At 40.3% G+C, this 15,418-nt stretch overlaps 1 protein-coding gene across 1 annotated transcript in view; it reads left to right on the top strand.

Moving 5' to 3' along the window:
• SGCG (sarcoglycan gamma) overlaps positions 1 to 15,418 on the top strand; it is a gene marked incomplete at both ends in the record, with an annotated part of 81,308 nt that overhangs the window by 46,450 nt on the left and 19,440 nt on the right. Inside the window, one exon of the mRNA XM_081996991.1 lies at positions 10,269 to 10,341. Within this exon, the coding sequence (XP_081853117.1) occupies positions 10,269 to 10,341 (73 nt within the window). The remainder of the gene's footprint in view (positions 1 to 10,268; positions 10,342 to 15,418) is intronic.

Below are 15,418 nucleotides of genomic sequence, written 5' to 3'. Positions count from 1 at the left end.
CAAAAAGAGAAGCAGAGGGGTGAGATCCCCAGAGCTGTTCACTGCTAAGCATGGGCTTCAGCCTCCTCCATTGGAGGTAATGCTCCAATGACAATGCTGTTTTATAAAGGCATTTGGAAAGATTATTTTTAATTAACATGCTGTAATTGTTGGGTTTTAGTGCTGACTCCAATGCTCTTGGTTTGCACAGGCTGAAAACTACCAATACAATTGGGCTCCTCTGGGGAGTTTGGTCTTTCTGGTCTCTCGCTGTTCTCTCTGCCTTGTTTCTGAGCCACAGTGGTGCTTAGACCAAGAGACCTGCCATCCCGGACCAAGAGACAGGAGCAGATCCCTAAAGCAAGGATCTGGTTTATTTCAAGCAAGGCTTCAGCAACCTTGATTGCACTCAGGCCTCACAAAGCTTTCTTTGTATAGATGTTCGCTTCCCTCCTCCAACCAGTTCTGCCAGGCTCCTCTTGCTGGCATCTCTCGGTGTGTATCTGGTCGTCTTTAACGCAAGAAGTCCAAACCTCGATAGGAATGTAAAAGTTGGACTAGAAGAGGCGTCTGATTTATCAGCTCTCATCCCTTTCATAGACAGACAAGTAGGTCATATAATTTCTTTCATAATCGTAGCGAGCTACATCTCAAATGCAAACAAACACTACTCATTTTTATATTACCAAATGTGAACTTATGTCTAAAGGGTGCTGTAGGTGAAATACAAAAGGCTGTATATAAACAGGTCCCAGAGTGAAACTGGGAAAGCCTGTGGGACAGAAGAGTTCCCTCCACTGCCATGGGCTCTTCCTTCCTTGTGTCTTGCAGCCCTGCACGTCCCACAGGTGATGGCACCTTTGGCTGTGAGGTGCCCCCAGCAGCCTGTCAGCCCACTCGTGAGCAGGCTGCAGATCTAATTTTGAGGATGGCTTTAAAAGTGACCTCGACTCAGTAAGGCATTCTGAATTTTAGTTAGAAGAGGAGAAGATTTCTGAGTAATAAGTTCAGGAATGTTGTCAAAGCAAAGCAATCAGGGCCAGAAAATGTTACTAGACAAGTTAGTTTGAGCTTAAATAATTGAGAAGGGAGCTCACGCATTGAGAGGAAAGCCTAAACCTGGCTGACCTGATAAAATCATATTTGCAAAACAATTGAGATATACCTTTATTAGTGACTTGTCTTTTTCATTCCTATCACCTCTTTCCCACTGTGTCATCTGAAATCATCAGTAATTACTTTTTTTCTTCCAAGTCAGCGATAAAATGTTACATCACATTTGGCCCCACTAGTAACACATCCCCTCATTCATAGTCCTCTGTTTGCAATTAGGTTTTAAGACCTATCAGTCAATTTTAATCCATATAATGCATTCCAGGCTGATTTGTGTTGCTCTAATCTCTTAATCAAAATGTGATGTGATATCGAAGTAAATGCCTATGGAATTTTATTATACCCATATTATTATCTTTATCAGCCAAGCTTGCCATCTCATTTTCAATTCAAAGATACAAATGTATTTAATAATGTCATACCTGGTGCTATACTGCATACAAAAAAGGTGCAAGAAGTACAGAAGATGGTGTTTAATTAATCTGCTAAAGGACCTTAGTATTTTGTGCTTGCCTTTCATATTCGGGTACTTCAGTTTCTTGACTTTCACCTGAGTGTATATGAGAAAGAGTGCAACTGAATTTCTCATGTGTTTCCTTGAAGCCACTGATACAAATACTTACAACCTTTAATTCCACTTTTAATCAGTCTTGGAACTACAAATCAATAATGATGAGATACAGTGATTGTATGGATTTCTAAAGATGATAGAGGGATGATATGAAAATCAGGCAGAGCACAGAGTAGAGCTTTTCAGGGTCTGCCCATGCTGGTGATGTCTAATGTAGAGACAAAACTCACCAGCTGAGTTTGAGACACACATCTTTTCCTTTTGAAGTAATTATTTATTATTTTGTGAGTGGCAGCAGATAAAAGGTTGTGTTCATATTGTCAAACTATTAGGGTCCACTTACCTTTTATTACTCTGATTATTACTCCGATAGCTGGATACGCCATTTCATGATTCTGTTGTTAAGGGAGAGCAATCACACCGACCAAGGAGTCGCACGCACACCACACGAGACTTCAACTGCGAGGACCGGGGTCCCTTCGCAGCGGGCGACTCCCGTGAGCCCACGGGTGCCCCTTTCGACTCCTCACGCTCACACACTCCCTCTCAGGCACTTCCTCTTCCCCCAGGCTCGACCCTAGGTTTCCCGAAGCAGAACCTCCGACATGATGTACGCCAGATGGATTCGGATTCTGCTTATGGATTTGACTATCTTATCTTTCTAATTTACACTGATTTCAGGGCCTTCCCTCACGTAACTAAGAGTTCAGTTCAAGTTCATCAGTATCTAGCTGAAAGTTCACAGCTTGCTTTTTACTTTTGCCACACAATTTTTACTAAACTTTTTACTAATGCTACACAATGGATTCCGTTTGAACTAGGAATTGACTACTATAACACTGTGAATAGCCATTAATGTTACTATTGCAAAATATCAATGGAAGTGATGATTTCCTTCCCTAATCTTTCTATAACTGAAACTATATGGATTATAGCAGATGGACTAAATAAAAAAAATTGGTTTTTTACACAGAGACGTAGCAGGAAAGTTTATAAAAATGCAAACATAAGACTAGATTTTTAATAGCAGTAAACCAGTGCCATACCATTAGGTTCCATGGAGCTGCTCCAGTATGCACTGGCCATTTCAGTGCTTTCAATCTGAGGATTATATCTACAGTAATGACATGCTATAATATGCACATGGTTAAGGTGCTTTACAGATGTGCCACTCAAAATATCGCGTTGGAATAGAGGCTCTGCAAGAAGGACAGAATGTAAAGGCGAGGGGGAAGTTGCCCTTTATGTGCGAGGGCAGCGGGAATGCATGGGCTCAGCCTCGAGATGGATGAGGAGCCAGCTGAGAGCTAACGGGTCAGGATTAGAGGGTAGATCAACATGGGCAATATTGTGGTGGGTGCGTACTGCAGACCACCTGGTTGGGAAGAAGCAGATAAGGCCTTCTTCAGAAAACTGGAAGAAGCCCGGTGATAACTGGTATGTCTCTCTCCAGAGCAGCAGTATTATCAAAAGCTCAGGTTTTCCTACAGACCTTAAAACGAGATGGAGACGGATCTTGTATCCAGAAACTGTGCCAAGATCCTCACTATGTGACATCATTATCTAGGTAAATCTAGAAATTGGCACAAACTCAAATCCTACCACTGTGGCCTTCGTATGTAAGGATATGCAGCAGTGTAGCAAGACATGAAATTTCAAACTGTGGTTTCATACAGTTGGCATCACAAGACACTATGCAGCTTATCTAAGAATGGGAATTCACCTGTACCATCATGTCTTCATTATATCTCATCCTATGACACAGTACAGCTCAGCTGGTACTGAAAATTGCCAGAAAATATTAACAGCTGTCTAACGGAAAAGGAGGTGGATTCCAAACCATACCCAAATGGAAGAGCACACCATAGAATGTACGTTGGTATAGTAGATTCATGCACGAGTAAGAAAAAGGAAGGGGAAAATCAAGAAAATTTTAAAATGCCTTCCAAGGTCATCCAGCCAAAATATGCATCCACAACAGCACTTTGTTCAGTCCAGGACTGCACTTTTGCTGCAGATCTGATGGTTCTGACAGTTCTTACGCCCCAGTGGTTTATACCAAGGAGGAGTCAGGGAGTGAATACAGTAGATTCCTTTTGGATAAAACTGAACTGAGAAAAGGGCTACAAGAATGTATTTACTTCATCAGGATTGCAAATATGTTTTAAGTCCACAGGATGAGACTACAGTTGGTCCAAAGTAAAATCCCCTAAATCTGAATAGTATGACCAGCAGATCTTTAGCACCAAGTGTATCACTCTATAAATCCACACTTTTCAGGTCACATTACTTCCTAAGATAGACATACCTAAAGACTTCCCAGAACTGCAACTGGAAGACACTAAAATCAAAGATCAATCAAAGTTACTGACAAGATAAGTCTTTTGTTAGCACAGGTAATATTGTGACAGTATATATTGCACTGAAATTACAACTCATTCACTGTAATCCAGATGAAAATCTGAGCAAGGAAAACAGTGAAATGCTTGCTTTGCTAAGAATTATCAGGTAGGATATAGTGTAATGAAGGACAGTGAGGGACCATGATATATTCTCAAAGGACCACAGTGTCAGAAGCAGCACATCTGAGGCAGTCTCTGCTCAAAGAAAATTTTGAATTGATTGCCATCTCTAGCTGGCATGTAAACTAAGTCAGAAATTTTGACAGATCAAAACTGTTGTCTATTGGCATGGTGAGATCGAGTGCACCCTCAGCAAGTTTGCAGATGACACCAAGCTGAGTGGTGCGCTTGACATGCCTGAGGGACGGGATGGCATCCAGAGGGACCTGGACAAGCTCAAGGAATGGGCCTGTATGAACCTCATGAGGTTCAACAAGGCCAAGTGCAGGGTCCTGCACCTGGGTTGGGGCAAACCCCAGTATCAATACAGCTGGGGGATGAAGGGATCAAGAGCAGCTCTGCCGAGAAGGACTTCGGGGTAGTGGTGGATGAAAAGCTGGACATGAGCCAGCAATGAGCACTCGCAGCCCAGAAGGCCAACTGTATCCTGGGCTGCATCAAAAGCAGTGGGGCCAGCAGGTCGAGGGAGGTGATTCTGCCCCTCTACTCCACTGGTGTGACCTCTCACCTCCACCTTGCAGTCCTGCATCCAGCTCTGTAGTCCTCAGCACACGAAAGAACATGGACCTATTGGAGTGGGTCTAGAGGAGGGCCACAAAATGATCAGAGGGATGGAACACCTCTCCTATGAACACCTCTCAGTACTTAAAGGGGGCTTACAAGAAAGATGGAGACAGACTTTTTAGCAGGGCCTGTTGCAATAGGACAAGGGGTAACAGTTTTAAACCACAAGAAGGTAGATTTAGACCAGATATACGGAAGAAATTTTTCACAGTGAGGGTGGTGAGACACTGGCACAGGTTGCCCAGAGAGGTGGTAGATGTCCCATCCCTGGCATATAATAAATAATAAAATATATAATATAACAATAAAATTGTTATATAATTTATATATATAATTTTATATAGTTATGTATAATATATAATATAATAATAAAAATTATTTAATTCCTTAGGGGTTTTTTTCATCATCATCTCCAATGTGTAAGATTGCCACCTTGTAACACCCCCCAGCACAAATACAAAAACAGGAGAATAATTAATTATGTCTGGCCAGCCATTAGGTTTTATCTTGCAAAATAATCTTAATGCTAATGAAGAAGGGTTAAAGTCTTGTCTGAATTAATGAATTTTATATTTTCCAGTGTTATATTCCTGCCAGTTAGCAGATTCCAGAAAGACTCTAAGGTTAGGCTCTGAGGATATCAACAGCTAAATAAAATTTAAATAGAAGTTTAGGTATCCATGCTTCCTTGAAGTGGTGAAATGATTCAGTGTGGAAATTCTTATATTTTGTGCACTTCTCTTCCATCCAATCTAAGGAGATTTCATTCTAAGGAATCATGATTTCAGCTAGAGCTCTTCTCAAAATGAAATACATTTCATGCTTTCTTAGGACATTCTGAGAACTTTTCCCCAGGCCTCACGAAGTGACAGTCTTCCTGTCAGTTGGCTCGGCAATGTATTCATTTTTAATGATACCTCTAGATTTCACTTTTTTCCTTTTACCATGTTCTCTGTGGTTGCCCCCACTAATTTTTATCATCCTTTTCTCTTCATACCACATCTAATACTATATAATACTACATCTATACCATCTACACCATACTTTCTAATCATCTATTTCCCCTTGTCTTTTGTTCCCTCTGCCTGATTCTACAGGTACTTTCACTTTTTCATCCCAATCTCATCAGGTCTTCCAGACAGAAAACAGAAAAAAGGAGTTTTCTTTTGTTTGCATATATATTTGTATTTGATATGTTAACTATGATAATATTAATATTTAAATAAGCATGCACGTGCATGTGTGCTTATTCACCTGCCTGCAGCTTAAGAGAGGTCGTAAGAGTTTGTTTCTCTAGATGAAGCCCAAAGCCCTGATTCAGGGCTTTCTACAGCCCAGAATTCTTTCTTGAGGGTAACTGCATTCTGCTGTAATTTGAAGAGCAGCCAGAAAAGCCATGTTGAGTAATATCCTAGCTATTAAAATATATTGTCTTGCGATATTTACTCAAAAAGTGCTTAGATATGTGAATCCTCTAAGCTGGAGAAGATCACTCAACCTAAGGCATCCCCAATTTCGGATCACAAAGCCGATGAATAGAAGGTGAGAGACTCCACCCTTACTGCAGCTGGTGGTGTTTAGCTGCTTTTTTGAGCCATCTCAAAGAGATGGCTCAAACTGAGGGGCTTTTGTACCACTTCAGCTAGTTCCCTGATCTCAGTGAAGCTTAGGCTGGTGATATTGCAATGATGCTAGTCCTCAGGAGAACAGAAATGGACATGCTTGGAGAACTCTCAGGTCCAACAGGGAGGCTCCTGGTGAGGTTGGGTGCCTGCCTATTTTGCGTACAGTTGGAGCTTGCTGTTTTGGACAAGTTCTTTTGGTAGGGCATATTTTTATTGCTGAAAATAGAAAGATGCGGAGTAGGGCACTTATATGAGACCTGCCTGCAGAGGGGTGAGGCACCTCTGTAAAGCAGCTCTGCACACACTGAAGAAGGAGGTTCTGAAGGAGGGACAAATGCTACACCAACGATTTACCTGGTCTGCTGCCTGGGTCAGTGCAATAGGTGCATTTATCAAGTCAGTATTCACACTGATGAAGAGGGCTTGCGAACTAAGTTTCCTGCCTTCTAGCCAGATGATACTCTAATCATCATCACATTATCCTGCAAGACTTGAATACTGCTACCTCCTTCTCTTCTGCCAGCAGCTATGTTTGAAGGGGAACTGGGGGGTGTTATTGTGTGGAAACTGGTGATATGAACATGCAATATTTAGGCACTTCATTAACTTCCTGATCATGATTTTTTTTACAATCTGAATTCCTCTTTTGAACCTCAGCAGTGAACCTCAGTAGCTTGAGTCTAGGCTGAAAATTGACTGTTGTGCTGTTATAGGCAACCTGAATTCCTAAATAAGTTAAATGTCCAGGACCTAAAATTCATGTAAGTCCTTATTTAGATCTGTCCTCTAAGCGTTCAGTCTTGCTTCTATTTCACTATAAATTCTCAGAGGAGGACCAGCATCCATTGCACGCTGCACTCTATGCTATGAATTCCAGTCTTGAAAATTACTTCCTTTATTATTATAGCATTTCTTGCACAAATAAACTTGGAACCACAAAGAAAGAGTACATTGCAAGAGTGAAGACACTAGATGCAAAGAAGAATGAGCAAGGTTAAAAATAGATGGGTGTCGTGGTTTATAGTGGTGAGCATAGCTGCCTTCCAAGCAGTTGACCCGGGTGGATACCTTTTCTTCACACCCGACAGGAGTCGTCTCCAGAGGCTGAGGACTCGTGCACCTTTTCCAATTGCTTTGTCAATGCCCCCTTCCCTAGAAAGGGATCCCAGCTGCTTGGCTTCCCTACCCTCTAATTCCAGGCTACTGGCCCCATTATCCCAGCATCGGAGCAGCCAGGTGACAATGTGCTCACCTGGACGACGGCTGAAATCCTTTCGCATATCTCACAATTCACTCAGGGATAGAGATCAGGTAGTTACCGTCTCTTTTATGAGTTCTTCCTCTTCCTCCTCTTCAAGCGATGACTCGCTCTCTTCCCTCTTCCGTGCTTGTGATGGCCCTGCTTCAGAGCACTCTGCCTCCTCACTCTCTTCCTCTGGCTCCTTCTTAGCAGAATCTTCCTCCTCCCTTACTAAACGAGCTGACTTCCGCTTCCAAGATTTCTTCTTTTGTACAGGGGCAACTGATACCGGGACGAGCTGGTTCTCTGGTTCAGCTGCAACAGTCTGAGTAGCTACAGTGCCCGCCGTGGGGGTTGGAGTAGTGACAGTGCCTGCCACAGGGGTTGGAGCAGTCACAGTGCCTGCCACAGGGGTGGGAGTAGTCACAGTGCCTGCCCCATTGCCATCAGACCCAGAGAGCCTCTCTCCCCTTTGCATAGTGTTAAATAGGGTTCTGTAGGCATGGGCCAGGCCCCAGCACATGGCAATGATTTGTGTCTCCTTGGAGCTGCCAGGCTGACAGCATACTTCTTCCAGATATTCTGCTAGTTTATCAGGATTCTGCACTTGTTCGGGAGTGAAGCTCCAAAACACCGGAGGTGCCCACCGCCCCAGGCATTTGCCCATGCTGTTCCACACGCCCTGCCATTCATAACTATCCAGCCTTGGGGCAGATCTCCGGGTGATATTCTTAAATCGCTTGCCAACCTTAGACAAAACCGAAACACCGTTCCCCAGAAGTAGCAATAGAGGTATTTTAACTACCCAAGGGTGTTCAAAATAGTGAAAAGTTATTGTGATGAAGGAGGAAACGTTATGATAGAGGGTAGCAAAGGTACCATTCTGCATTTCCTCCATAAAGAGCCTTTTGGAGGCAGAAGTATAATTGCTAGTTTTCTCCACAAGACAGTAGCCAAAATACAGTAACGGCTTTAGTACAGAGCTCAGATGATACCACATTAAGCTCAAGGTCAGTGCTCTAAAAACAAAATTCACAGGCGAGACATTACTAATCATTGCAGAGTACAGCAGCCCGCAGAAACCAACACCGATCCTTAACATGTACAGCAAAGACGAGAGCATGATGCAAATCAAATAAACTGATATTGTGACCTGCAACTGTTATTATCTCAAGCCTCGTGCCCCACGTTGGGCGCCAAAAAGGACTGTCGTGGTTTAGCCCCAGCCGGCAACTAAGCCCCACGCAGCCGCTCGCTCACTCCCCCTCCCGCAGTAGGACAGAGCGGGAGAGAATTGGGAAAAAAACTCGTGGGTTGAGACAAAAACAGTTTAATAGGACAGAAAGAGAGAAGGAAACAACAATTATAACAACAATGATAATACCAACAAAGGAATGTACAAGAACAAGTGATGCCCGATACAGCGATTGCTCACCACCCGGCGATCGACAGCCCGTCCCCGAGCAGCGATTCCCGCCCCCCGGCCAACTCCAGTTTATGTACTGGGCATGACGTCGTATGGTAGGGAATATCCCCTTGGCCAGTCTGGGTCAGCTGTCCTGGCCGTGTCCCCTCCCAGCTCCCCGTGCACCCCCAGCCTCCTTGCTGGCAGCCCAGCACAAGAAGCTGGACTGTCCTTGACGGCTCAGCAACAACCCAAAACATCAGCACGTTATCAACAGTTTCTCATCCCAAATTCAAAACACAGTCTCACAGCAGCTTCTGTGAAGAAAACCAGCTCTATCCTGGCTGAAACCACGACAGTGGGCTACAAAGAAAAATTAAAATAATGACTTGTGACAACAAAGCTGTCATGGATTCTGATTTTCAGGAGGGTACTATTAAGGTGATGAGGCTACATAGTAGCCCCTGCACAGGAAGGATCTTATGAAGATTTCAAGTACCTGCAGCCATGAACTTCATCTGTGTTCTGGATGTCCAGGCTTTAAGATGTATTTGCCTGCAGCAGCACAGCACAAATAATCCTTTCAATACTGATGACTTGCTTTGCCCCACCTACGCATGTACCACCACACAGAGGTAATCACTGTTTCTTCCCCATTGGGATGAAACTGTTCTTATTTCAAGGGGTCAACTATTTGATCCCATAGTCATTACCATTTTACATGTATAAACACCTTTTTGTATTCAGCAAGTCTGCCTAGAAATAGGGGGAACTCCTTGATGAAGCTACATGCCAGAATTTGTGCTATGTATAGAATAGTCTAAATTAAACACAACTATTTAAGTCTGTAATATTTGCAAAGGTTTTGTGGGATTTTAATTAACTCTAGTGGAATTTACACTGTAAAAATCTTATGTACTTATTTTGTTGTTCCAAGTAGTTTAAAATTTCTCTGTATTTGACATTTTAGATTTAGTTTTAAGAATTTACTCCTGCACTTTTACATTACCTGTGTATTTTATTGTTCTAATCAATACTGTAATAGTAGGACTGTATCTGTATTTTGTCTCATTAATTGTTAATATATGGTTCCATATCTTAATTTCTGATATCAAAGTTGCCATATAACTCACTGTTGCTATTTTTTTATTATTTGAACTCTTACAATATAGTATTTTTGTTTTTTCAGGGCCTGAAGGAGCACTTTTTGAACACTCTGTAGAAACACCACTTGTGAAGGCAGAAGCTTTTAAACAGCTTAGGTAAGAATCTATACATAAAAACATAAAGCTAATAATTGAACATTGTTTGCTATAGATATTGACATTTTTCTGAACAAGGGATTTTCAACAGCATTTACAGAACTACTACTAACTTTTTTTTCTATTTTATGTGACAAATTATTGTTTTGAAGGAAAACTATACATTGCTTTGCAATTTTGAAACATATTATGAATGATTTATTGCTGGTGGTGAATATTTAAAGCCGCATAAAATACTGTGGAAAGCTTTTCTGTAAACTTGTATTTTTCAATTTTGAAACACGTAAGTATGACTTCTCTACAATAGAAGTTACTTTTCTGCAGTAGGTCATTGACCTATAATTAGTGAAGATTTTTAGAATCTAGTGTCAATCTGAGGAAACAGATTAATAAGAAAAATTTGGAAATGTGCAAAGCTCTGTATAACTAAAGAGCAGTTTAGGGTAAGAAATACATTATAAAGAACCTTGAATGTTTCAGGGCTCCTTAACACTGGGATAGCATTTCTTTGTGCATTATTCTATGTAATTTTGAGTATCCCAAATTAGTTTAGAATGTGTTGGTTATGATGAGGTAATAAACTCCATTTACATTCTGTTCATGAACATGTTACGTTTCATTTTATAAGCCAGTTGAAAGAAAAAATTTGAAATGAAAGAGGCTCTCTTTAACAATTATACTTCTGTCCTGTCATACCTTCACAGTCTTATACTTTCTGTCATAATTTGTCTTCTTAGTGTTTCGTTTCCAATAGGGATAACTATTAGAGAGTAGCGGAAGATGATCAGAGCTTTCAAGAACACCGTCTGCATCTTGGTGACTGAATTTTCAAATTGAGAATAGAAAATGAGAGGGAGACTATTAAGATACTTCTTTTAATTTTCTCCTTGATATTTAAGATTTACTTACAGTAAGATACCTTGTACTTGCATTTGAAGACAGAATGAGCTCAATACATTAGTATTTACATATTGATCTCCACTTTCAAAAATGTGTTTCTCCTACTACGGTAGAATTTGAATGTAACAGATTTTGACCAATATGTAAGATTCTGCATTGTAGTGAACATTGTCTGGTTTTGGAGGGAGTGGATTCATTATGTTGTAAATTTGTAATTTCCTGTTATTATCTCAATTTTGATAAAGTAGGACACTGGATTTTGTAATTACAAAGCCAAGGAGCTCTCTGCAATTTTTAATTGGATACATATCAATTATTTTCTGCGGTTGTTACTTTGCTTCAAATACATCATCAATTAATAATATTTTAATAGGCTTCAAGCTAATAGTTTTATCCTACAGCCATTATGCTATGTTACATTTTAAGTTCTTATCCGCACTTCATTTAAAAACAATTATACTGTTTCAGACTACATACAACTATTGTTATTGTAAATTTTTCATCTGTTTTTGAAATGTGATATCATTTGAAGGAAAACATTGAGATTAACTCAAAGTGTTTGCAAAGTTCTCCTGTATGGATGAGATTACTTCATGGCTTATCTCTAGTGATTTTTACTATGTATGTCAACTGTAAGCACATGTTTTGATCTGTTAGCAGAGCTCAAGTGTAATAGTTAAAATCCCATTCAGTTCTGTCTTCAATTAATTTAAGATAGTGGGAAGTACAGATTCTTCCAGAATTTATAGAAGTTATGCTAATGATTATTATAATGTCAAGGAATTACCTGCATGGCCACATCAACACTGACACTTGCGACTGACATTAGTATTTGACATAAATCCAGAGCTGCTAAACACCTGCACTAGAAACCCAGTTAGCTTAACCCTAACAAAAATGCTGAATATCATGGCATGAAGCTGTGCAATGTATACAGCACTCACTGATGTCCTGGCAGGCCCTTACCCAGAGCAGTTCAAAATGCCTCATTCCATTTTTTTTTTTTTTTTTCCTGTTTTTACCACCCACAATCAGTATCAAGTCTGAAAGCAGAGATGGCAATGATTCCATGGAGGGCTTCTGGGGAGAATCAAGAAGCAAATGCATTTGTCTGCAGTGCAGATGCTAAGTTAAGATGCAGGCAGAGACGAGCAATTTACAAAGCTCATGCTGGAAAAAGGTTACTTTCAAGGGTAATCTTAATTGTCGAGGTAAACAAAATTCATTCCTTCCTTGTGAAGGAGCTCAGACAAGTTTGCCAATGAATGGCAATTTTGTAATGCTTTATAAATATTCTGTTTCATTCCACACTGTTAAATATAGGAATCTACCTACCGAAAAGCACTTCAATGTGAAAATTTAAAATGCAGTTTTAAGTATTACTTTTCTGTTTTAAATTTGAATATGCTTCCTTTCCAGATTAAGGTAGTGACTACCAAGTTATAGGTAATATAACCTGTTTGCTCACCTCAAGCCTTATCTCCACACGTTCACAATCTATTAATCTTCCGCTGTTTTTCTTCTATTTTTCCTTCAGTGGTTGTGTTGTGCCACGTGAATGTGATATGCTGGATGAATGTGGCATGCAACTATAAATATATGGAATTCTGCTTCAAGAAAACCCATCCACTTCAAATGTAGTTGCATGTTTCAAGGAGCTGACTGCAAAGCTGTTAATGCTCATAACTTTTCAGCTTGTGTCATATGAACAGAGGCCACATTCATTCTCTGTCATTCAGATTTAGGGCAGGATCACAAACAAAGCTAACACAATTAGCCTTCTGAATTACACATTCTGCTGGTTTTCCTGCCCAAATGCTGAATTTCAAGATAGACTGCTTTTCTGGAAACAAAGAGATAAGTGTGTTAGAGCATATCTTTTTAAAGCTAAGTAATGGAGACAGAGCAATGCAATTATACTGTGGTCAGTACCTGTCTTTTCATTCCGTAATTTGAAGGAAAAATATAGAGACATTTTCAGTCTAATAGACTGAATTCATGACTCACCTGTGAAGAAAAAGAGATGTGCTTGCACTTACTTCCAACTGGTAGGAAGAATTATAACAACAAAATCTACATTTCAAAATTGAAGCTTTCCTAGGTTTAAAATAACACTGCCTCCATTTTAATTCCTTTCCTGGAGTTCTTATATCTAAATAAGATAGCTAGTTTCCATTTACAAAATTTGTTAAGACTTTAGGACCTAAAAGTCTGACCTTTGTGTCCAACAAACATCTCAATGGCATGTTTACAGTCAACGGGAAGATTTTGATATATCCAGGAAATATCCTCCCCATATAAACACCACTGAGGAGGGACCTGGCTAAAATTAGCCAGTTGTAATTAGTGAGAACAGAAATATGTCTGGACCCCTACTTACCTCTATAATTCAGTTGCCTGATGTAGTCAAGGGCCTACACAGCTTGCAGGTGTGCTGCTTTGACAGCAAGCACCCATCTATTGGGTCACATCTCCTTTCCTTTGGTTGAACCAGTTCTTCTGTATGGTCATAAGTCCACAGGAGAGCAAGCGAGAGGAAGCAGAAGTTATACTTGTGTTTAGGGTATTCAGCTCAGGGTAGGAGGAGACCAGGTGTTTTCAGTTATGATTTAAAAAGTAATCCTGGAAGAAGAACCAGATGAATGTCCTGACCACTAGGTTATCTCCTCTTTATTTGCTCTGTTTCTTGGCAGATTACTTGGTTGTGCAAAGACTGACATTCAACACAGGGATTGCCACAATCCAGCTCTTTACTCCCGCCAAACTATTTTGTAGTCTGTTGAATAGAGGTAACCTATACATGTTTCATTCCCCTCAAGATGAGGAGGGAATTGAACTGATGCTTCATAATTCCCTGTTGAATAGCAAAATCAATAGAATTGTATTATATGTAATATAACATTATACATATTATATGTACTATAATATATATTATTTAGAATATTATAAAGAGATGGAAAGTGCTCCATGGTTCTCCATGAAAGCGGCTGCAGCCCTTGTACTTTGTTGTGTATTTGGCATGTTGAGAACTCGCCTCAGTCAGGTCTCCTGGGGCTTGCCACCTCTAACTGGATCACAGAAAAATTTTAATGGAAACCTGGTACCGTGCTTTGCAAAAGAAGGAATTTAAACAGAATTATAGAAGGTCACGTTCAGAGTATCTTGTGATCCAAAATGTAGGTGGGAAATTTATAACAGTAACTAATGCAATCTGCTGTAGACAGAGATATTAATAGCAAATTCCTAAAAGCCAGCTTCTCCCCAGGTTCCATGTTAGGTACTGGAAGTAGCCTCTTCTGATATCATCCAGAGTTTCATGCCAGCACACATACCCTTCTATGTCCCCAGTTATCAAATAACAATCTCTATGTGAAAACTAGTGTCTCAGTTCAGACATTTTTCCAGTCTGATGTTAACATATTTTTCTGATAATTTACAGCACTTTATAATATTTTTAGCATATTATTCTATTCCTCCTATATTTTGTATCCTTGAATAAAATGTAAGTCATACATAGTTTTGTCATTTTGATACTGTTCACTTCTTGTGATCTACATGGCTCACTGTTTTCTAAGGGAAAACAATGGATGAGCAAAACTGTTTAAATCTCAAAACCATGTTTCTGAACTAAGCATTCACATTTCCTAAACTTAGGGAAACGTGCTTACGAAAGTGACATCTTTCCATTTATTAACTAACTGTATACTCTGCATAATGAATATAATGCTCATAAATAAGTGCTACCTTTGTTCTCGTATTTGCCATATATGGATGTCTGACAGCCAGTAACTGTGCCTTCTGAGCACAAATCCTGGGAAATCACTTTTAGTACAGTCAGTTTGTGGTATTTTGCCAGTTCTTCAGCTGAGGCTTTACATCCAAGTTCAGAAGTGACCCACATCGTTCCACCCTTCTTGTGTTTGAAGAGCACTATGGCAGGAATGATGTCACTGTTCCAGAGAGTCAACTTGTGTCAGAGTATGATTGTAAATACATACAGTATTACAGAATCACAGAATCACTAGGTTGGAAAGGACCTTCAAGATCATCAAGTCCAACCATTAATCCAGCTCCACCATGTCCCCTAAACCATGTCCTGAAGCGCAACAACTACACATTTTTTGAACACTTCCAGAGATGGTGATTCCACCACCTCCCTGAGCAGCCTGTTCCAATG

This window comes from Phaethon aethereus, assembly GCF_964289735.1.
Source record: "Phaethon aethereus genome assembly, chromosome: 1".
In the NCBI taxonomy this organism is placed as follows: Eukaryota; Metazoa; Chordata; class Aves; order Phaethontiformes; family Phaethontidae; genus Phaethon; species Phaethon aethereus.
This window is presented reverse-complemented; position numbering and strand designations above follow the sequence as displayed.